This window comes from Eleutherodactylus coqui, chromosome 12 (assembly GCF_035609145.1).
Source record: "Eleutherodactylus coqui strain aEleCoq1 chromosome 12, aEleCoq1.hap1, whole genome shotgun sequence".
Taxonomy (NCBI): Eukaryota; Metazoa; Chordata; class Amphibia; order Anura; family Eleutherodactylidae; genus Eleutherodactylus; species Eleutherodactylus coqui.
The window spans coordinates 15,791,917-15,815,139 of NC_089848.1; the positions used below are offsets into that span (position 1 = coordinate 15,791,917).

Sequence of the window (23,223 nt, forward strand, 5' to 3'; positions counted from 1 at the left end):
GGACATCCCTTTCAAGGAGGCGCCGGGTCTTCGGGCTCGGCCTCTACTTCCGGATCAGGACAAGGAGGGCAGGCTGGAGGGAATCGGCCTGGATTTTGTTGGCAATTCAATGAAGGCCAATGTAAATTCGGGGCGACATGCAAGTTCAAACATGCATGTTCCCATTGTAGCGCCCAGTCCCACGGGGCGGTCAGATGTTTCAAAAAAGGTCGGGGTAGAGGTGCAGGGGGTGTTCCAAAAAGGGATGACCCCAGTGAGGGTGGCAGAGATGGCACCCTTTCTAAATAAATATCCAGATAGGGAAAAGGCGGAATTACTGTTGAACGGTTTTTTAGACGGTTTTGTTATCCCACCCCCTGCTCACGCGGTCCCCTTTTCGGTTAAAAATTTGCGTTCGGCGCGGGAGCACCCGGGGGTGGTGGGGAAGAAGCTCGCGAAGGAAGTGAGGCTAGGCCGCATGGCCGGCCCCTTTTCCGAACCCCCTGTTCCAGATTTGGTGGTGTCGCCACTTGGCGTGGTGCCGAAAAAAGAGCCGAATGAGTTTCGGCTAATTCACCACCTATCCTATCCAAAAGGGTCCTCGGTGAATGACGGAATTGACCCTGACATTTGTTCAGTGGTTTATACGTCATTCGATGCGGCCGTTCGGTGGGTTAGAAAATACGGTAGGGGGGCTTTGTTGGCAAAGGTCGATATTGAATCGGCCTTTCGCCTACTGCCGGTGGCACCTGAGAGCATTAGACTACTGGGGTGTTTTTGGGAGGGAGAATTCTTCGCGGATCGCTGTTTGCCTATGGGATGTTCCATCTCATGCGCATACTTCAAGGCCTTTAGCACATTCCTCGAATGGGTGGTAAGGGATACCGCGGCAGTACAATCGGTCATCCATTATCTGGATGACTTCTTGTGCGTTGGTCCCGGGGGGTCGCCACTTTGTGCGACCCTACTGGGTACAGTCCAGTGGGTGGCAGAGCGGTTTGGTGTACCGCTGGCCCCGGAAAAAACGGAGGGCCCCACAACCTGCCTTAGTTTTTTGGGCATTTCCATCGATACAGATGCAATGGAGTGCCGACTGCCGGAAAATAAATTGCGCGATTTGCAGGGGGAGGTGCAGTTTGCGCGTTCCGCCAAAAAAGTCACGTTGCGACGTTTGCAATCCTTGCTGGGCAAGCTTAACTTTGCCTGCAGAATCATGCCTATGGGCCGGGTCTTCTGCAGGCGGATGGTGGCAGCGACGGCAGGGGTGAGCGCTCCCCATTTTATTAGGTTAGGATCAGGACACAAAAATGATCTGGCGGTTTGGGACGCTTTTTTGAAGCGTTACAACGGCAGGTCGGTTATGATGGCCGAAGTCAGCGAAAACGCAGACTGGGAGCTGTTCACGGACGCAGCTGGGGGGGCAGGTTTTGGGGCCTATTTTCAGGGCAAGTGGTGTGTTGGCGAATGGCCAGAACAGTGGAAGCGAGAGGGCCTGGTTCGAAACCTGGTGCTATTGGAGCTATTTCCAATAGTTGTAGCGGTGGCGCTTTGGGGGGCTCACTTTCGGGATCGAAAGGTGAGGTTTCACTGCGACAACTTGGGGGTTGTGCAGGTCATCAATGATATGACGGCCTCATCTCCCCCAGTTGTTAATTTATTGCGGCACTTAGTACTTGAAGCGCTGGCACTGAACATCTGGATAGTAGCGGTTCACGTTCCAGGAGTCCATAATTCAATTGCGGATGCTCTCTCTCGCTTTCAGTGGGAGCGGTTCCGGACGCTGGCGCCGGGAGCGGAACAGACGGGGAGGCGGTGCCCTCAACAGCTCTGGAACGTGGTAAGCGAGCAGTGGGGGACTTGATTTCACAATCACTGGCTCGGGGGACGAGAGCGGCGTATAGCGCTGCGTGGACAGAGTGGGAGGATTGGATGGATCAATGTGGGGGGGCTTGTTCGTCGGATGATAGGGTAGGAATGCTATTGAGTTGGTTGGGAAGGGGTTCCAGGGAAGGGTGGACACTGGGGCGGGTTAACAGGTTTATGGCCGGGGTAGCATTTGGGTGTAAACTAAAAGGGGTAGTAGACGTGACAAAAAATTTTATTGTAAGACAGGCGTTAAAGGGTTTTAGGAGAGGGAAGGGGCGGCCAGATACGAGAAGGCCAGTGTCTTTTGGCATCTTAGAAAGGTTGGGGGGGGCCATAGACTCGATTTGCGGGGAAAATTTTGAGCGTTTGTTGTTTAAAGCGTTTTTTTCCCTGGCGTTTTTTGGGGCTTTTCGGGTGGGAGAATTAGTTTCACCAAGCAAGGCGGTAGGGGGAGGAGTGCAGAGGGAGGACGTTAGGTTGGTGGAGGATCGACTGGAAATTTTTGTGCGACGGTCTAAGACAGATCAGGAGGGGAGGGGACAACTGGTACGGTTGGGAAAGGTCGCAGGGGCTGTTATGTGCCCGATTAGAGCTTTCAATAACTATAGTCAAGTTGCAGGGGGGGGTAGCGGTCCATTGTTTCGACACCGGGACGGGCAATTTTTGTCGCGTTTCCAATTCACGGCGGTTTTTAAGAGAGCGTTAGAGGAGGCGGGTTTTGATAGCTCGCAGTTTGGGTCCCATTCCTTCAGAATCGGGGCAGCGACGGAGGCCACGGTCCAGGGTATGGATGAGCAGGCGGTGAGAAGGATAGGGCGTTGGGACTCGGCATGATTTAGGTCATATGTACGACCACACCTGTTATAATTAAGAGTTGTAAGGTATTTAAAGAAATTAATATTTAAAAAAAAAAAAAAAAAAAAAATTTAAATAAATAAATAAAAATAAAAAGATTAAAAAAAATTTAAAAAAATTTTTGTTTATTAATAAAAAAGTGGATTTATTTTGTCTGTGATTGGTTCTGTTTTGTTTTCTTTCAGGTTGTCCTCAAGCTTTAGTGTGGATATTAGGACATTCTTTTGTTTTTTGGGGGGCTGAGCAGGCTAGGGTTAGGTCTAACGGGAGACAGCTTCGGTTTGCTAGGAGTGAGGCGTTACTCAGGTGGATTGGGATTAGGGGGATGCTGTGGGGTAGGGTGATAGAAGAAGTGGAAAGAGGAATAGAGTTGGATAGAGTGCCGGACGTACTGGTCCTGCACGCCGGGGGGAATGATTTGGGGCAGAGACCGTTTAGAGACTTATCTAGGGACATTAGGTATGACATACTTAGATTGATGTCGTCATACCCGGGATTAAAAATAGTCTGGTCGGAGATAGTCCCCAGAAAAACGTGGAGGGGGGTGAGATCAATTAAGGGGTTAGACAAAGCCAGAATCAAATTGAACAGGGAAGTTTCACGATTCGTTGGGCAGCGAGGGGGTTTGGCCATTAGGCATATTGATTTGGAACGGGGTATAGGCAACTACTGGAGGTCGGATGGGGTCCATCTCAACGAGATAGGGACAGATTTATGGATGGAGGGGATTCAGGAAGGAATCGAGCGAGCGTTGTTGTTGTGGCGGGCGGCGCAGGCTTGAGGGGGTCAAGCCGTGCTGGCTGTGGAGGGGTCCCGTGGAGTCAGAAAGTGGGGGTAGTAGGGGGTAACAGGGAGCTGGATAGCTTCCGTTCCCCTCGGTAAACTGTTTGTTAGAACTGTCGCCTATGGGAGTAGCAAGGCGGTGCCTTGCAGTGGTTTTGGGATGGGTTAGCCAGGTTATGGCTAGCCGTCCTCAGGGTCCGGATGAGGCGACCTGAGACGAAGTGGAGAGTGCCGGGCCCCCGTGTCTGTCGACTTGCGGCCGGGGCACTTGTAGGGAAGTAGTGTTGCCCGAGTCCGCCATGCGACGGGTGACAGGCACAACTACTTCCAGTTTTTCTGGTAAGGCGACAGTCCGGGGGTAGGGCTCCATGGGAACACCCTGCCCAGGTTATCTGCGGTTAAAATTGGTTATTTTACTGTTGATGTTTGTTGTTTAAATAAATGTGGCTGCTGTGGCCATTAATTAATCCAATATTGGTGTTGCGTGGTTTGTAAGGTATCGAGGTAAAAGGAGGTGGGCATAGGTCACAGTGCCCGGCGACTCCGTAATACCCTAGTCATGATTTTGCTGCTAGAGAAATTTTCACAAAACAAAATTACAATGGGCAATGTGAAGGAGCCCTTAGACTGGTTTCACACATGAAAGGAAATCGCGTGATTTTCACGTGATGCAAGAGTGAGCGGAAATGCAGAATTCTGAAATCAATGATTTTCAATGGTTTCATTCTCATTTGCGAAGTTTTCACTCAGCCAGTTCTTTCCTATTGTTTTCAATGCGGCCGGCACTGCTGATAAAAGCAATGGGAGAACTCTGCGATCCTCTACAGCAACTGTGACTGCCGCTTCAGGGGAATCCCTTCATCCCAGCGGGGATGAAGGGATTCCCTGTAGTGATGCAAGGTTGTTTTCAAATGAAAACGCCTCGCATCCACAGGGCTTTCAGGTAGTGGAAAGTGCGATATTGGCCATGAATCACAGCCCAATATGACCCTCACCCATGTAAGACTAGCCTTAGACTCAAGTGACCTTCTCTTAGCTTCAATCAGAAGAGATGAAGATATGCGATAGGCTTGTATAGTCCCTGGCTCATTCTCACCTAGACCAAGTGAAGTCTGAAGAAGTTGAGTGCATGCTGGTCTACAGACTGTCATGGCTTAGCTTTAGGCCCCATGCACACGGGCGGAAATTTCGCGGCGGGATTTCCCACAGAACTTCCACCCGTGCCCACCTGCTTAGGAAAACAAATCGCGGCATGTTCTATTTCTCTGCGGGTCTCGCAGAGGCCCACACAGAAATGTCACTGGTGAGGCGCCGGCTCTGCTCTGCACATGCGTCGGCTGGCCGGCAGCCGGCGCATCACAGAGCAGAGGAGACGCCGGGAGCGGATGAGCCGCAGGGCTGTGCAGAGGCACGGGTCCGCATCCTGCTGCGAGAATTCTTGCAGCGGAATCCGACCTGGCTGTCTGCAGGCGGCCTTAGTCTCAGCACCTGATTGTTTTCTAAGCCACAGACTACAAACTGTCAGTTTTGTTTTGTAACATTATATGTTGGATCCAGCTATATTCTTTGCACGTTGTGTATTGCTAATACTGGGATATATTATATGTAATATATGCATTCCAGTCCTGCACGATCCTAATGAAAGACTTTTAAATACTGTTGTCCGCTCGCTCGGATGGACATGTTCCTGCACTGTGTGCAAGATATAATCTCCATGAGGTAATATAAGATTGGTAATGATACCGCCACATTAATGTAAATAATTAAGACTGCTTGGATGGTGCGAGAGTGTGCTATGGCTTAGAGAACTACACTCAATAAGAAAATGATCTGTACTGTAACTAAACTCTCCTTATTACATTTACTCCATCGGATGGAAATACGTCTTATCACCAGCATTCGCTTTCAGCAAGTAAATTTTACATAGGGAGAATTTACCGCATTACACAACTCAGGTAACTACAAGCCGAATATTGGAGACGAGATGAACAATAATGTTCTCAAACCTGGAACTCTCATCGATGACTATTAAATGCTATCTATAACAAGGAAAATTGATTCGAGGCAAAATATAAACAGTGTTGAACCCGCGTCAGGAGCCTTGGAAACCAAAATCCTCTTTATTAGGCGGCTATACATGACTGTATTTGCGTAAAACATAGAAAGCAGAACCCAATGATTTCAATGGGATTATTCTCATGAGCACGTTATGTGCTCTTTTTTCCTGCGGTTTGCCCAGCAAAGGCCCCCATAGAAGTCTATAGGAGGTGCGCAAATACGCAAAAGGAAGTGTGAAACACTGCACAAAACCGTGGGGAAAAGAACACATCTGGACCTCATCAGGCTAAATAATTTTAATCCACAGAAAGCCTTTTCATCCACAGAAAGAGTGTGTCATGTGTGCATGTGAACTGGCCCTGCATGTACAAAAAGTACAGTATTATGCATAGATGTGTGCAAATCTACCTCATCTAATCTCGTTCATGCTCAAATAAGTTGCATTGCGGCGAAGATTTTTGCACATAAAATCATCTGAAGCCACCCCTAGTCATGTTAATGTTAAAATCGCGATCGCACAAAATCGCAATTTACCGCGAAATCATGGTTTTGCGCGATCGCAATGGTCTTTAGTACTTGTAATGTTAAAATCGCGATTGCGCTAAACCCCATTTTTGTGGTAAATTGCGATTTTGCGCGATTGCGATTTCAACATTACAAGTCCCATAGAGCCCTGCAGAAAAAAAAAAACGCTGCGAATTTCGCTGTGAAAAAAAACTGTAGTGGGTCACCCTTAAAGGACTCCCACACACTTGCGTTTGCATTTTTTGTTAACTCGATTGTCAATGAGACTTTCTAATTTTAAAAACGCAACGCAATGCACCAAAAACGCAAGTTGCACTGCGTTGCGTTGCGTTTTTTACATTAGAAAGTCCCATTGACAATCGCGTTAACAAAAAACACAAACGCCAGTGTGTGGGAGCCCTTAGGGAGAGTTCCCTTTTTCACCCTCCGTTGCATGCAGAGAAACTCCCTCTCCCTCCCTTTTTTAAGCTGCCATAAATGTCTATAGCAGCTGTCAGCGTAACACGGACAAAGATAAAGCAGGTCCTATCTTTTCTCACATACTTTTCTCCCATTAGATTTGAAATCAATGGCTTCACTTCATCACGTTTTACAGACTTGAATCTCATGTGCGCAAAAACCTCCACGAACACATTCGTCTGTTTAAGCCCTTAATATGCACGCCTAATAAAGAGGATTATAGGCCAATGTAGCTGGGCGAACCGGAGGCCATATTCAAGCCCACAATAACATTGCAAGGATCTGATACGTGATAGAGGGAGCCCCATCCCTCTGTCAGCCTTTCTTTATGTCACAGTCTCTTTAACAGCAGTATGCAGATGGTTAGTATGTAAAGGGTTAAACAGTAGGGATCAGAGATTTCTCCACTCCCCACTGTTTGACCAAGTGCCAGACTGCTATCCAATAGCCAAGTCTGGCTTCTGATACAGTGCTATAAAAAGGGGATTGCATCAGAATAAAACCCCTTAATGGCCGCCATAAAAAGGCGTATGGGTGGTCGTTAAGGAGTTAATATTATGATCCCCTACAATGTTGTAGCACAAATAGTGTGCAGAATAAAATGGTTAGATTATCTGAATATTGCATCATTATTAGAGATGAGCGAACCTACCCTTACATTCTCCTATAAAATGTTTTAAAACACCTCAGAATGTATTGTTCCCTCAATGATCGCAAGGTGTCCAAACCCTGATGCACCAAAGTAGCCCCAAGCCATGAGACTCCTTCCACCATGCTTCCCCACAGGGTTGATATGCAGTGTTCTTTTTCTTCATGTGTCTCTACAGATTGCCTTCTGAAGTCATCCGACATATATTTTCATCGAAGCATGGCTCATACTTGCCAATCTTTCTTGAGAAGAATAGATTTGTCAGTAACCAGCTGTTAAAGGGTTAACTTGTTTTTTTTTTTTGCAATTACCTACTGAAGTTGATTAATATTATATAATGATTAGAGATGAGCGAGCGTACTCTGCCACGCCCCTTTTTCGCCCGAGCACCGCGATTTTTGAGTACTTCCGTACTCGGGTGAAAAGATTCGGGGTGTGCCAGGGGCCGGGGGGAGGCGTGGCAGAGCGGGGGGTAGCAGCAGGGAACAGGGGGGAGCCCTCTCTCTCTCCCTCTCCCCCCCACTCCCCGCTGCAACCCCCCACTCACCCACGGCGCCCCCCGAATCTTTTCGCCCGAGTACGGAAGTACTCAAAAATCGCAGTGCTCGGGCGAAAAAGGGGCGTGGTGGAGTACGCTCGCTCATCTCTAATCATTATATAATATTAATCAACTTCAGTAGGTAATTGCAAAAAAAAACTGAAGTTAACCCTTTAACAGCTGGTTACTGACAAATCTATTCTTCTCAAGAAAGATTGGCAAGTATGAGCCATGCTTCGATGAAAATATATGTCGGATGACTTCAGAAGGCAATCTGTAGAGACACATGAAGAAAAAGAACACTGCATATCAACCCTGTGGGGAAGCATGGTGGAAGGAGTCTCATGGCTTGGGGCTACTTTGGTGCATCAGGGTTTGGACACCTTGCGATCATTGAGGGAGCAATACATTCTGAGGTGTTTTAAAACATTTTATAGGAGAATGTAAGGGTGGCTGTCTGTGACCTCAAGACAATTACCGCAAGCACACAAGTAAATCAAGTAAAGAATGGTTGAAAAAGATCTGTTTTTTGTTGTGTCAGTCTTGACGTTAAAGGGATGTTCACATCTCAGTCAAGCATGGCTAATGCCCCCTGTCCACGGGCGTTGCAAAGTCCCGCGGCGGATCTCCGCCGCCAGAGCCGCCGGCCGGGAGCAGGAGCCAGCAGACGAATCTCCGCCAGTCAACCTATCTGACAGATAAGAAGTTATCTCACCTCCCTTAGGTGCTTGCGGTGCTTGTAGTCGGTGCATGCAGAGAAAATCATACTCACATCCGTTCTGCCATTCGGTCCTATGGCTTGTTCAAATGATAGTGGATACATGGGAATACGGACACATCAGATGATTTTTTCTTTGCTTTAGTCCTTCGTTATGCCTGTACAATCAGGTACATAATACAGACAAGAACGTGTTTCGGCGCAATGCCTTGTTCACCTCAATCTGTGTTGTATAACGTCCTGATTTATAAGTTAAAAACAATTATCTCTGATTCAAGCCACCTGATTCATTAACTCCTTCATCACATTATACCTAAAACCATCTTATAAGATTCCGCTGCATGCGATAGTAATGCGATTTTCATTAACAGACTTTCATAGTACATAAGTGTGTTTTACACACTCATATTGTATGTTATGATTTCCTTACGACCAACCTTTATCTGAAAAATCCATTAATTATTTGATTTTTTGGATTCCCGCTTATCGCAATATAATCACATTATAATCGCATAGAAAACGCATAAAAATTAAATGTGATGGGAATCCCCACAATTTTTCCTTGCAACACTTTGCATGTCTCAATTTATTAATAGACATTTGTCTTTTGCATTTAATTTGCTGCTTGCCGCAATATAATCGCATTACAGTCACATGGAAATCACACAAAAGTGAAAACTCCCTGGATCTTCTCTGAAACCATCTCCATGTCTTAGTTCATAAATAGACACTTATTTCCTGCTAATTTTATGTACATTGCATTATAACCGCAATAAAATCGCACAAAAAACGCATGAAAGTGAAAATTCTCAGAATTTTCTCTGAAACCATCTCCATATCTTAGTTCATAAGTAGACATTTGTTTTCTGTTGATTTTATGCTTATTGCACCATAACCGCAATATAATCGCATTATAATCGCATAGAAATCGCATGAAAATGAAAATTCTCAGAATCTTCTCTGAAACCATCTCAATATCTTGGTTCATAAGTAGACACTTATTTTCTGCTGTTTTATGTTTATCATATTATAACTGCAATATTATCGCATTACAATCGCATAGAAATCGCATGGAAGTGAAAAATCTCAGAATCTCTTTTCCTGGAGATGGTTTCAGAGAAAATTCTGAGAATTTTCACTTTCATGCGTTTTTTGTGCGATTTTATTGCGGTTATAATGCAATGTGCATAGAATTAGTAGGAAATAAGTGTCTATTTATGAACTAAGACATGGAGATGGTTTCAGAGAAGATCCAGGGAGCTTTCACTTTTGGGTGATTTCCATGTGACTGTAATGCGATTATATTGCGGCAAGCAGCAAATTAAATACAAAAGACAAATGTCTATTAATAAACTGAGACATGCAAAGTGTTGCAAGGAAAAATTTTGGGGATTCCCATCACATTTAATTTTTATGCATTTTCTATGCGATTATAATGTGATTATATTGCGATAAGCGGGAATCCAAAAAATCAAATAATTAATGGATTTTTCAGATAAAGGTTGGTCGTAAGGAAATCATAACATACAATGTGAGGGTGTAAAACACACTTATGTACTATGAAAGTTTGTTAATGAAAATCGCATTACTATCGCATACAGCGGAATCTTATAAGATGATTTTAGGTATAAACTATTGATGAATATATACTATATTATGTAGGATTTTTGGTGCATAATAATAATATATTAATGGAAGATTTATAAGTGCCGCAAGGGTCTTATGACTGATATATAATGATCTGTACAGATCAATTATCTAGTAAGGGTTAAGTAACAGGTTCTGAGGGAAGAGAACTAGTAACGAACCAAATGTGATGAAGGAGTTAATGAATCAGGTGGCTTGAATCAGAGATAATTGTTTTTAACTTGTAAATCAGGATGTTATACAACACAGATTGAGGTGAACAAGGCATTGCGCCGAAACGCGTTCTTGTCTGTATTATGTACCTGATTGTACAAGCATAACGAAGGAATAAAGCAAAGAAAAATCATCTGATGTGTCCGTATTCCCATGTATCCACTATCTGACAGATAGGCTGACCGCGGAGAATCGCAGCAATTCGCAGTATGCTGCGATTTGCCAGCCGCGAGCAAAGAATTGCAATGATTCTCCGCTCGTTGACAGAGGAGTTGCGCTTTCCATAGCAACACCATGGAAAGCTTCAGATGGCGTGATTCGCTGGTGATAAATTGCCGGCGAAATCACGTCCATGGACTGGGGGCCTAAAATGGAAACGCTGCTGATTAACGGGTGGCTGGGTGCCACAAACAGCTGAGCAGTGTTTCCATAACTCCCATAGAAATCAACTGGAGTAGCACAGTAAGCTCCGCTGCTTCTGCAGCTCACGAGTTACCAGTGTTGCTTGCTGTGCCATACTGTTTGCATAACTCCCACTGACTTAGGGCTCCTACCCACTTGCGTTTTTTTAACGCTGTGATATTGCTGCGTTATTTTAACGCGATAGTCAATGGGACTTTCTAATGTTAAAAACGCATCGCAAGTTTGAGCTTTGCGATTTTTGTGCGATGCGTGTTTAACATTAGAAAGTCCCATTGACGATTGTGTTAAAAAACGCAGCGATATCGCAGCGTTGAAAAAGTGCAAGTGGGTAAGAGCCCTTATATGGGAGATGTGGAATCTGCACAGGGTGATTGGCTACTTCCATCCTCCTGACCACAACTAGCAACCACATTCAGGGTGGCCAGGGAAAGTGAGGGCCCTAATTCAAGATAGATTTGGCTCTTAGAGGTTGGACCCACATCTATCATACCTTTATGGTATATCTTATGGTTTTGACATAAAAATCTGATTGGAATATCCATTTAACCCTGTCAAGATGTTGTGGCAACACCTGAAGAGATCTGTGCATTCAAGGCATCCAAGAAATATTGATGAACTGAAAGACATTTGCAGGGAGGAATGATTTCAATTTTTTCCTCAGCGTTGTGCAAATTGTATTATTTACAGCGATAGAAAACATTTGGTGGAGGTGATTGTGGGTAAATGGGGATCTACAGGTTATTAAATTAAAGGGCTGACTTACTTTTTCTCCCTGCCCTGTGGATGTGTACTCAATGTGCTCAATACTGTGTTTCCCCAAAAGTTAATAAGCCCTACCCTGATTTTCATGGGTGTGTGGGGGGCTTGAAATATACCGTAAGTCCTACCTGGAAAATAAGCCCAAGCTACACTATGTGAAAAAAAGCAATACTAACCTAGCAGGCGCTGTTCAGGTTCCTCCTGCTGCTCTCTGACATTTCGTGCAGACTTTCGTGCAGTTGTCAGCGCCAACAGAACCTCTCTTGCTGGTAACGGGGTCTGAAAAGCCTGCCTCCAGCAAGAGATTGCTCTGATTGGTTCTCGAGCGCCGTGGCTCAGCCAATCAGAGCCAGCACTCGATGAACCAACCAGAGTACTATTATAACCCACTCCTCCTCTTCATGGATGACTGCAGCCACTACTAGTGGGACCTATACCACAATCCATGTCAAAATCTGTACCAAATGGTGTGGCTTTTTCTGCTGCAGGACATCCGCCGCAAATCTGCCACACGTGAATTTGTCCATCCGTGTCATTCTACGCCCCCTCCCGAAAAGAAAAAATACATATATACTTTCTATAAGATACTTTTTATAATGCAGTAGGATTACATACAGAAGCTCAGCTTTAATATACCTCTTTTTTATGTTATTAATAAACAATCGAGATATACATCCCACATTACATTAGTTAATCAGTCATTCTTGACTTTTCTGGAGTCCAGAATCTGGATCAAATTGTATTTCTTGAACACATTATGACTGTCTATTAGCAGATTTGTGCATAGATACAATCTCAATATACATTTTGTATTTTTTTAAAACTAATAATCTAGACTAGACTAAAATTAAACTATAGCCAAAAAGAAAAAAATACACAAAATCAAACTTAGACCTGTTATGACCTCAGAGTTATGTGCCATCTCCCTCTTTTCACTTAGTATTCTTTAAACATTATATATCTATTTTTAGGGTCTGTTCTCAGTGCATCCATGTACCCGAGACAAATCCCTGATTTATAAAATGGAGAATTGGCCTAGAATCCTAGAGTCCTCCCCACGGCAGCGGCATGACAACTGTGACACCCTAGAGGGGAACATCGCCCAATACCATCTATTCCTGGTACCAACACGTGTGATAGAAACATTCCCATAGTTTCTCCCTTATTCTCTGTGGAAGCATTCTGACAAAGCTTTCCCAGGTCTCAAAAAAGGACTGCACCATCTTTTCTTTAAACAACAATGTTTCAGCCCAGTCTATCTGGAACAGTTATGCTAGCTTATCCAGAAACACTCTAAATGGGGGGCTGTAGGTTTTAACCTTGTCTGTAGGATAGCTTTTAGTCCCACAGCTGCCACAAAATGTAAGAGCTTGCGCACGCCTCTTGAGCAGTGTTATATATCTGGGTCTAAGTACCCCAAAATCGCCCATTTAGGCTCCTGTGGGCAGAAATTTGTTAAGTGTGTGGTGGTATATTCATAAATTTGTGACCAGAAAGCTTGTATCTCAGGGTACGCCCATAGGCTATGGTATAGATTGGCACATGGAGCTTTGCATTTAAAACTGTTTGGCGTGGAGTATATTCCCATATGGTACCCCTTTACCGGGGTTAGATATGATCTGTGGACGACCTAGCTGAGGGCAGGTATTTATTAGCCGATGACACGGATTTCATAATTAATTCTTATGTGAGGCCTGGGTCGTCCAAAGACCACCTATCAACCCCCGTCATCCTGCTGTCGCATATTCCGTATTGCTCTATATATTTTGGAGATCATACCCCTCATGCCCCCCAATCTAGAAATCCATGCACTGCCCGTCTGTATCCAGTCAAATTCTCTGAAATGTGGCAGGAGTTGTTGGGTATAGTGTCTTGCTTGCATGTAAGAAAATAATGGAATTGCTAGCTCAGGATATTTCTGTTTCACTTCCTCATATGACAGGATGCGTTTCTCTTTTTTGTGTAGCAGTTTGGGGGGACAGGGGGTCGACTCTGTAGACAGACAAAAAAAATCTTGTGGGGGTTGTTGTTGTGAAAATTGGGGTTATTTATATAAAAGATAAGTAAGAGGACACATGCGGGAACGCCTGGCTGTCTCGACCTAGTCTGTCCCATGCCCTCCAGGCCATGAGAATCATGGGGTTGCACTTGTTAGTCTCTGACAGTGCTGCATATGGGAGATGGAGAATATTTTGTAGTTGTATTGGGCCAGACAATTCCTATTCCAATTGTTTATTTGTAAAGTTTGATTGGGGATGCATCCAGTCATGAATTATACGGGCCTGTGCTGCTAAATTGTAATCTGTTATGCGGGGTAGGTTAATTCCAGCGTTGTCTTTGTGTTTATGCAGTGTTTTGAGTGCTATGCGCGGTTGTTTTCCTCCCCATACAAAATTTCTGTATAGATAATTTATCTTTTTATATATTTTAATTTTATAAAAATGGGTAGAGAATGTAAGATATATAGTAGATGGGGGAATTCCATCATCTTTAAAAGGTTGGCTCTCCCCAGAAAAGATATTGTGAAATTTTTCCAGGTGTTTAGAGTCATTTCTAGTTTTCTGATATAGGGTTCAATGTTTGTGTCACATAGCCTATAGGGGTTTCTTGTGACCTTGATTCCCAGGTATTGTTTGGAATGTGTTTCCCAATGAAAGGAATATTGGTCTGTCCACAGGGGTTTAGTTGGTCCTTTTAGTAATAGAGCTTCGGTTTTGTCTAAATTTAGGGTGTATCCTGAGAGCCCTCCTAATGTTTCTATGTCCTGCAATAACGGTGTCAAGGTCTCCTTATGGTTACTAACTATTAATAAGATGTCATCTGCAAACGCTTCTACCTTGACCTCTATATTGTTGCAACAGGCTCCTGTGAAGAGTGTGGTTTTCACTAGATGTCTAAGTAGTGGGTCTATCGATATTTTAACCTCTTAGTGATGGAGCTTTTTTGCTTTTTTCCCATTTTCGTTTTTTCCTCCCCCCTTTTAAAAAATCGTAACTCCTTTATTTATATATCGACGTCGCTGTACGAGGGCTTGTCTTTTGCGGGACGAGTTGTATTTTTGAATGGTGCTATTTAATGTACCATATAATGGTACCATATAATGATGCTCATTTTCTTCTCTGCGAATGAATGCGGTCATGCTAACCGTCATACATGCGCAGTGGAGTTGTTTTTTTGGTTTTTTTTTTTTAATCTGCTGCTTTCCCGCGGAATCTGTGGCCCGTCCTCAATTCAATTGCTGGGTACTGGTAAATCTTGTCTCCACCAGAAGAATGGGTGGAGACCTTGGTTGTGTGGGTTGACTTATAGGAAAGGGGCAGGTGACAGCCACTAATGCGATTTGGCTGCTCTCCAGATGCAAGACCCCACACCTCTACCCGGCATTCAGGCATGTATGCTCCCCTCTGGCCTTCCATCTACGCTCCTAGCACCTCTGTAATGCTCCTGCCTCTCTCCTCCCATATCCTCTTCCAGCCCTGCTGTCAATCTTTCCCCGTCACCCCGCTGTCACTGCACCCACTCATGTAACATCATCTGCCCTCCATCCTCCAGGCTTTCCCTGTTGCTCTCCCTTCTCCCCTACTGCCTCCGGTGCTGTCAGTCTCCCACCACGGCTCCTATCTTCTGTAGAATCACTATGCCCGTCCTGCTCCTGTGCTGAATGCGGCCCCACTCTTACATGGAAGCATTTAGGCTGCCCTACCGTCGGCCATTGTCACTCTCCCCACTTGCGCCCAATGTCTCTTCCCGTCCACCTCAGATGCTGAAGCCAACCCTGCAATCCGTTTCCCCCGGCTCACACAGGATAACTGTCTAAAAGAAAAACTGACTTGTTGACCATAGCAATCAATCATAGCATGGCTTTCAGAGCACTGTAGTAATTGAACGCCGCTATGGGCTACATGGCAAAGTGTCACATGAAAAATTGTGCGACCAAAACCTAAGACCTGTCTGCAACTTGCTGCCATGTGTTTCAAAGCTGTAATTTTACTGTTAAACAACAGCCAAGTCGCTAGCAAATTAAAGTTGTATGCGGCTTACATTGATCTCTATGGTGGAAAACTTGCATGCAACTTCAGATGTATGGCTAAAAGCTGTTGTGTCGCAGTCATGTTGGGTCGCAGGTTGCAGCACACCACCACTGACAATCATAAGATGCAATGTTGCAGTGCAGCACTAAAGTCATCATTTTGCACAACACTTCACCATGTCATCGTGTAGCCCTAGCCTTAGATAGTTTTCAGAAATCAGCCCCCTTTTCTTCATAAATATAGTGGTAGCAGTGGTGTGATTGTGTGGAGATCAGAGGTGTAATGGGGCCAGGGTCTGCCACTATACCCCTATAGGAGGCCCGTCACATCCTGTGTTTTTTAATTACTAAATTAAATGTACCAAGGGACCACTACTACTTGTGGAAGTGGACAGGGTGACAAATATAACTTGGGTTGAACAGGAGCATAGCGGGGCTGATATTTTGAGGGGGGCATAGGCACATACGGTCTACTACTCTTCAAGGGGAGCAGAAGCACAGAAGGACTCTGTTACTTGGTGGGGAAAGAAGCACAGAGGTACCATTATTACTTAGCGGCTTGGGGGTCAAGGGCACAAAGGGACCACTATTACTTGGGGTGCAGAGGCACAGAGAGACCAATATTAATTGGGGGACACTGGGAGTCCACTATATATTGTGTATTTTGTGGAGACAGTGAAAGACCACAATTGTATTGTTGGGGCAGAAAGGGACCACTATTACTTGGGTAGGAGGCAGAGACACACAGGGACCACTATTATTTAGGGAGCAGAGGCACAAAGGAAGCACTATCTAAGGGGGAGAGAATGACAGAGCATTGTACTTTTGGGGGGCATCGAGAGACCACTATTGCATTGTGAGGCACTGAGGGGCCAATAGAACTTCATGGGGGACAAAGAGACCTCTATGAATTTGCGCTGGCACTGAGAGACAACTTACTTTGTAGAGTACTATTAACTTGTTAGAGGCACAATTGGGGATTATTACCTTGCTTACACAGTGCAGCTATTATTACAGCATGAGGGCAAAATAGGGGCCCTATTACTTTAAGGCACTAAGGGGTATTATTACTTTGTGGGGACACAACTGGGACAGCTTTCACTTTAAGGTGGAACAAAGATGGTATTATGACTATGAGGTACAATGGAGAACAATGGGGTAATTATTACATTGTGGGAGACTAAAGGCACGTTTACACACAATGATTATCACTCATAATTTGTTTAAACATTTTCAAGCGTGAGGAAGGCCACCAGGCCGAAACGTTGCTACTATCTTGTAATGGGGCAATAAAAGCTTTTTTGCATCTTTCTACATCCTTGTATGCTGCCAGTTACTACCTTTCATGTTACAGGTTATTTGATGGCGCGGTGATGACAGAATAACTTTTACTGAACAGATTGTTTCCCTATACTTAAACATTGTGTAATAACTACTCCTAAAGTGACAGTAGCCAATTACTTATTATGAGCTCTATGCAGTCTCATTCCCCAGCGTATTGCACTGGTACTTGCATCACCTTCACAATTTCTGCTGACAGCGGCAAGGCACCTGGTAACTTCCATGACTTTGTGGCATAAATGTTACATACATGTTCACATATGTAGGACCCAACCTCTCACACTCCATAGTAGCTGTGTCCTTACACACAGAATGCTACCATATTGTAGACAAGATCTTACAGAAGTCGTCATACAATAATGACGGCTCATTCCCCTGTCACATCAGTCCTCAACTATCTCCTCCTAACTAGGTGCCTAGCTTACATCCTCTTATGTGACATATCAAACAAGTTAGATAACATAACACATATTACAACATAACCACACTACATTGCAAAGACATCTTTATTTTCAGCCCCTTATCTGGCGATCTAGGATGACTCTAAGGGTGGTCTCGGGATTTGGAAATGCGACCTGGCTCCGCTCTTCCATAACCTGGCCTTTCCTCTTGGTCAGGATATGCTGATCAGTTTCCGATGACGTTAGACTAGGAGACTTGTTTGCCAGTGCTTCCATACCCCCTCTTTCGGAGCTTCAGACTACTTGTCCTGATAGGTGTCTCTCTTGGATAGAGTACCTGCAACTGGTCTCTTTCCTTAGGTCTCATTCAGGACCCTATCAACCGCAAAACCCTCAGACCTATTTACTGAACAATCTCCATCGACTTACAGTATCTCAAACATATAGACTATCCTGCTTTCAGGTGTCACCTTGGGGAACCCCCTCTTCGCCGGGTTGTGAGACAGAGAACTGTCCATTAACATCCCTGAATCACACTGGGACAAAGCTTTTGTGCGGTCACATGAAATGCCACTGACGTGCAGCACAAGAAAAAACAAACTGCAAACTACTCAATAGGTATAGGAATCCAGACCTCATTCACCACATCTTTCTGATGCTGCTGGAGTCTTGTTGGTGTTGTGGCTCTGCAAAAGGGACTACTTCATGTTTTGTGGGAGTGCCCAGACCTTCAGCCTTTCTAGAACATGGTCTTCCAGATATATGGGAAAACCACGCTCTGCTCCTTAGTAGCAACAGCTCAGCTCATTTTTTCTATTATCCCAGGTTCCCTATTTTCTGTGAAAAAAGGTCTTCTAAGGCATTTTGTTAATAGCTACACAGGCAGTTTCCCCTTGATATTGATGAAGTACTGGTCCGCCCTCCATGGTGGAATTCATTCAAGAAATAAATTGCTTAATGCACATGAAGAAATTAACGGCCGAAGACTCTCCTGACCGTTTGAAGATCTCTTGCACTTGGCTTCCCTGATCCTCTTTTCAGGACACTCCAGACTTTCAAAATTTCCTGACATACGTCTGGCAGATATTGAAGGGATTCTCTTCTTAGCCCCACAATATTTTCTCTTTCCTCATCTTCCCTTGCTTCCCCCCCTTTTTTTCTTCCATGTGTAGTAGCCCAGAGTTAACAGGTCCCCTCCATAAGTATGAATGTGTTTGTCTTGTGCCTTTGTATTGTCAGTGTCTCCTATGTGAGTGAATTTGATGTACCTTTGCAGCTCTGAGTTGGTTAACATCTGGCTTATGTCTGGAAATTGTATTTTGTTGTGTGTCACGTGATCGTGTGATATATATGTGTATGCAAGATGTATGCAACTGAATCTAGGAGAGTTAGTGAGTTGGTCTTCCTGCAAAGGTTAGTCTGCAAGTTGTTTTGAGTCTGAAGAGCTGAGAGATTTCTAGTGAGTGGGAGGACTTGTGCTTGGTCCTACGAGGAGCCCTAGGATGGAAGAGGCTGAGTGATGGCCTGATGTGTGCACTGGGCCCAATTCACCCAGGCCTTCCTGATGTTGACCTGGAGAACTGAGAGAGTGAAAGGAACTGCCATGCACTGCTGAGTGCCGTCTTCTAAATGTGAGTGTTGACCGGTAGAGAGCTGGAGAGAGAGAGAAGGAGAGTGGCCGGGAACAGAACACCACGGATAATTTGGACTGTGGACTCATCTGTTATCCTGTGAATCCTCCCTGTCACACTACTTTTGTGTTCTGCACCATTTTTCCTGCTGGCGTGTGTAAAGTTGAACTATAAATAGTTCTGCAAGTAAACGAGCTTAACCAACCCTTCCCGGTTCTGCTTTGAGAAGTTATCCCTGTGTGTGGACTCTTTATTTAAACATCTGTATTCACTGCAGAGGATGGAACAGTGGTGTCATGAGTGACAAAAGGACATTAAGGTAAACCACTACTTGGGTTGCCCCGTGAAACTCCCCCAGCAGTAACTTGGTTGGGTCTCGTGCTACATCCAGGGAAGGAGATGGCAGAGCCCCGTGACAAGGCCTTATCTACCCCTCTATCTCCTCGGCTGTGGGCCCGCTCCTCGGACGTTGCACATGCTTCGTCATTCCTTTTATCTCCCCTCTCTATTATTTTTTCTCTTTTCATTCTATGGCTTTTGTTCTGTAATGTTATAATTTATACTGTGGTTATGGATGTGTTAGCCCTGAGGGCGGAGGTCTGTTTCAATATTCCACCACAAGAGATGGACTACGCCTCACTCCTCCCGAATCACTTGATGGTCCCTTTCATCATTAATAGATATGGCAGCCCTTCACTATATCATACAATTCAGATGACTTCATGGGCATTGGACCACTGGACTTTAAAGGGGTTGTCTCGCGGCAGCAAGTGGGGTTATACACTTCTGTATGGCCATATTAATGCACTTTGTAATATACATCGTGCATTAAATATGAGCCATACAGAAGTTATTCACTTACCTGCTCCGTTGCTAGCGTCCCCGTCGCCATGGTTCCGTCTAATTTCGGTGTCTTCTTGCCTTTTTAGACGCGCTTGCGCAGATCCGTCTTCTCCCTTCGGCTCCGCTCGGCAGCATCGGCATTTTGGCTCCGCCCCCTTGTACGCATCATCGCGTAGCTCCGCCCCATGATGTGTGCCGGTTCCAGCCTCCTGATTGGCTGGAATCGGCACGTGACGGGGGCGGAGCTACGCGATGATGCGTACAAGGGGGCGGAGCCAAAATGCCGATGCTGCCGAGCGGAGCCGAAGGGAGAAGAAGGGAGAAGACGGATCTGCGCAAGCGCGTCTAAAAAGGCAAGAAGACACCGAAATTAGACGGAACCATGGCGACGGGGACGCTAGCAACGGAGCAGGTAAGTGAATAACTTCTGTATGGCTCATATTTAATGCACGATGTATATTACAAAGTGCATTAATATGGCCATACAGAAGTGTATAACCCCACTTGATTTCGCGAGACCACCCCTTTAAGCTTTTTTTACATGCCTCACTCTTCTGGAGTCTGTTAGTATTAATACTACCATTATTGTTCTTGTTACTGTTTTTGTTTCGGTCTTGGAAAGCTACTTTGTTGTTGTAACTTTTATACTTAAAGCTCATGAAACAGATTAAACATACATTGCGAAGACATAATGACTGCCTTGCGAGGCCTTGCATTATACTATGGTGCCAAACAACAATTATGACACTGTTACATAAGAGTGTCCCAGGGGAACAGGTCCACTTACAAACATTACCAGCGACATAAACCGATTCTTTCTGTGCAGTGTTGATTTCTTTTGCACCACCGCTGTGGTGTAAGGCAATTACAAGGAGGAAGACTTTTTCTCCTACTACACGCTGTGGGGTCCTTCACCCAAATGGTAAGAGAGAACATAGTCAGCGGCACCAGGGGTGTAACTATAGGGGATGCAGAAGATGTGCTTGCACTCGGGCTCAGGAGCCTTAAGGGGCCCATAAGGCCCCTTTTTTCCATGGAGGGAGTCCAGTACTATAAATAAAGCATTACATTGGGGGCCCTGTTACAGATTTTGCATGGGGGCCAAGAAGCTTCAGGTTAAGCCTCTGGTCAGCGCTACCCTCGTAAGATGAACATGTAAGTTAGTAAAAACCAGATAACATTAACTCATAATTGACAGACTGCTGAATTCAGCATTTCTGGCAGCATAAGCGGATGTAGTAGAGAATACTTTATTGCCCCATCACCACAGAAGCAACGTTTTGGCCAGAATGGCCTTCTTCAAGCTCATGAGCTTGAAGAAGGCCATTCTGGCCGAAACGTTTGCTTCTGTGGTAATGGGGCCATAAAGTATTCTCTACTACATTCGTTTATGCTGCCAGTCATCTCTGTATTGGACTATCTACACTTTGGAGGTTTCCTGGTTTGAACTCCTTTCCTGGCTACTGCATTTTTTTGGCCTGACCCAGTGTGGGATGCATTTGGTGCTGCTAGTTGGATTCTTTTTTTCTTGAATTCAGCATTTCTGTCACTACTTTATAAGCATAAAGAACATGTCAGATTCCATTTAAAAGGGCCATCTGCACTAGATAATCCTATTTTGTTAGACAGGTCCATGATGATAAACTGATCAGAAGTTGCCCTACTGCTGGAACCCCCACCGATCAGCTGATATATGTACCTGCAGAGCCACCACAAGTGAAATGAAATACTACATAGTGAAATCAATTGGCTGTTCCTGCACAAACACTAGTTCCTGCAAAATAAGGGAAGACACTCTTTGCAGCCACTTTCAGTTCTTGCTAAGCAACCTTTCACATGTGCAGAATATTTTTGCATAGCTAATTTAAAGATGCAAGGTAATCTTCTGCTACAGATTACTGATTTATTACCTGCATGTATACATGCAGATTTTGGTGCAGAATTTTTAGGTGCATCTTGCAGAAATATTCCACAAGTGTGAAGGGTCCCTAATAGTTGGGGCTCCTGAATAGAAGTTGCCCTCTCTTCTCCCAATAGGAAGGAGAGAGACCATTTCAGCCATGGCTATCAAGTGCATGAGAGCAAACAACCCCATGCATAAATATCTGTAGAAAGGGTCAAAAAGCTCAATGTGACACTGTCAGGATGAACCTATCAAACAAGTTCATCAAATTACAGCTCTCTGTCTCACCTGTTTCTTTCAACCAAAAATAGAAACAAAAAGGAAGAACGAATTCATTCCCACAAGAAACCTTCCCTTGTCTCCTCCGATAACATCTGTTCCCGAAGTACTATACTTATGAAAATAAGGAAAATATCAAAACTATGCTGTTTCATGTTTAGCGACATGACTTAAACTTCCCTCTGATTGGAGGTTTTTTTACGCCAAATCCTAAGATTCCTTTCACTATATTAGAACAAACTACAGAATGCTTTGTGGTTAAACATATATTATTCATTTACAATTCTAGTTTGACAAACATATGTCCACATTTTTATATGGAATAAATAAAAAAATATAAAATCTTTAAGTAAAAAAATGAGACATTGTCCATAAAATAAGAAGTAGTTTAAGAATTGTTATATCTAATATATGCACACAACGCACAAACACATCACACAAGCTACAGGCAAACAAACTAATAGAAAAAGTTATTTTTTACCAAGGTGCTTGCAGGTGCAAGGTGGCAGCTCAGTAGTGACAAAAGCCCCTCCAGGCATGTTACCTCCACAGTAAACGGTAAAAGTAGCCGCTGGTTAATGTAGTCTGAACTGCTTCTTCATCTGTAATTTACTAGTAGTAGTGCTTCCTTGGTCCGCCTGTGTGTCTGAACATGACAGCCTTAACTTTCTACAACTCCTGGCAATAAATAATGAAGTTCTTCTGTTCAGAAGACTTGTGACTTGAGGGAGAGCTGGGACTAACAGCGGGGCTGATGCTGCCAACCTGGAGGGTTGCTGGATCTCCGCATCTTCCTATTGTGTCTTGTTACTCTCTTTATGTTAATTTGACCTGGGTTTTTGCTGACGTCAGTGTAACAACAAGCTCTTCTTCTCTATAGTATGTTTCAGTTTCTCCAAAGTCTCACTCAGCAACAGGACCCAGGGAGCTAAACTATCCTGCTCTATTGGGGTTTGCGGCAGGGATCAGGACATTACCCTGGATATTTATTAAGCAGCCTAGCAACCATGGCAGTTCTCAGTCCCAAACACATATGCAAACACCAGAATACTTGCACTGGATGACAGAATATAGGGAAATAGGAGAATATATGGAATAGAAATTAATTACCTCATTTCCGTAAATTTAAATGTATTCAGCTCATGTAAAGTGAAAACGTACTTGTAAAAAACGTTTGACATGTCATAAGTCGTGTTTTGCAATTATTGAAATAATGGGGTCGGAAGTGGCCAACCTGATTTTAAAGAATAATTGTGAATTGAGAGTAACAATTCCAACATCCATTAAAATCAATAGGAGTAAAAATGGAGTTATTTAATTTGG

At 44.3% G+C, this 23,223-nt stretch overlaps 1 protein-coding gene across 1 annotated transcript in view; it reads right to left on the reverse strand.

Moving 5' to 3' along the window:
• DCLK3 (doublecortin like kinase 3) overlaps positions 1-22,500 on the reverse strand; it is a 60,604-nt gene extending 38,104 nt beyond the window's left edge. Inside the window, exon 1 of the mRNA XM_066585458.1 lies at positions 22,382-22,500. Coding sequence (XP_066441555.1) covers positions 22,382-22,439 — 58 coding nt within the window. The 5' untranslated portion in view covers positions 22,440-22,500. The remainder of the gene's footprint in view (positions 1-22,381) is intronic.
• Positions 22,501-23,223: the final 723 nt, after the last annotated feature.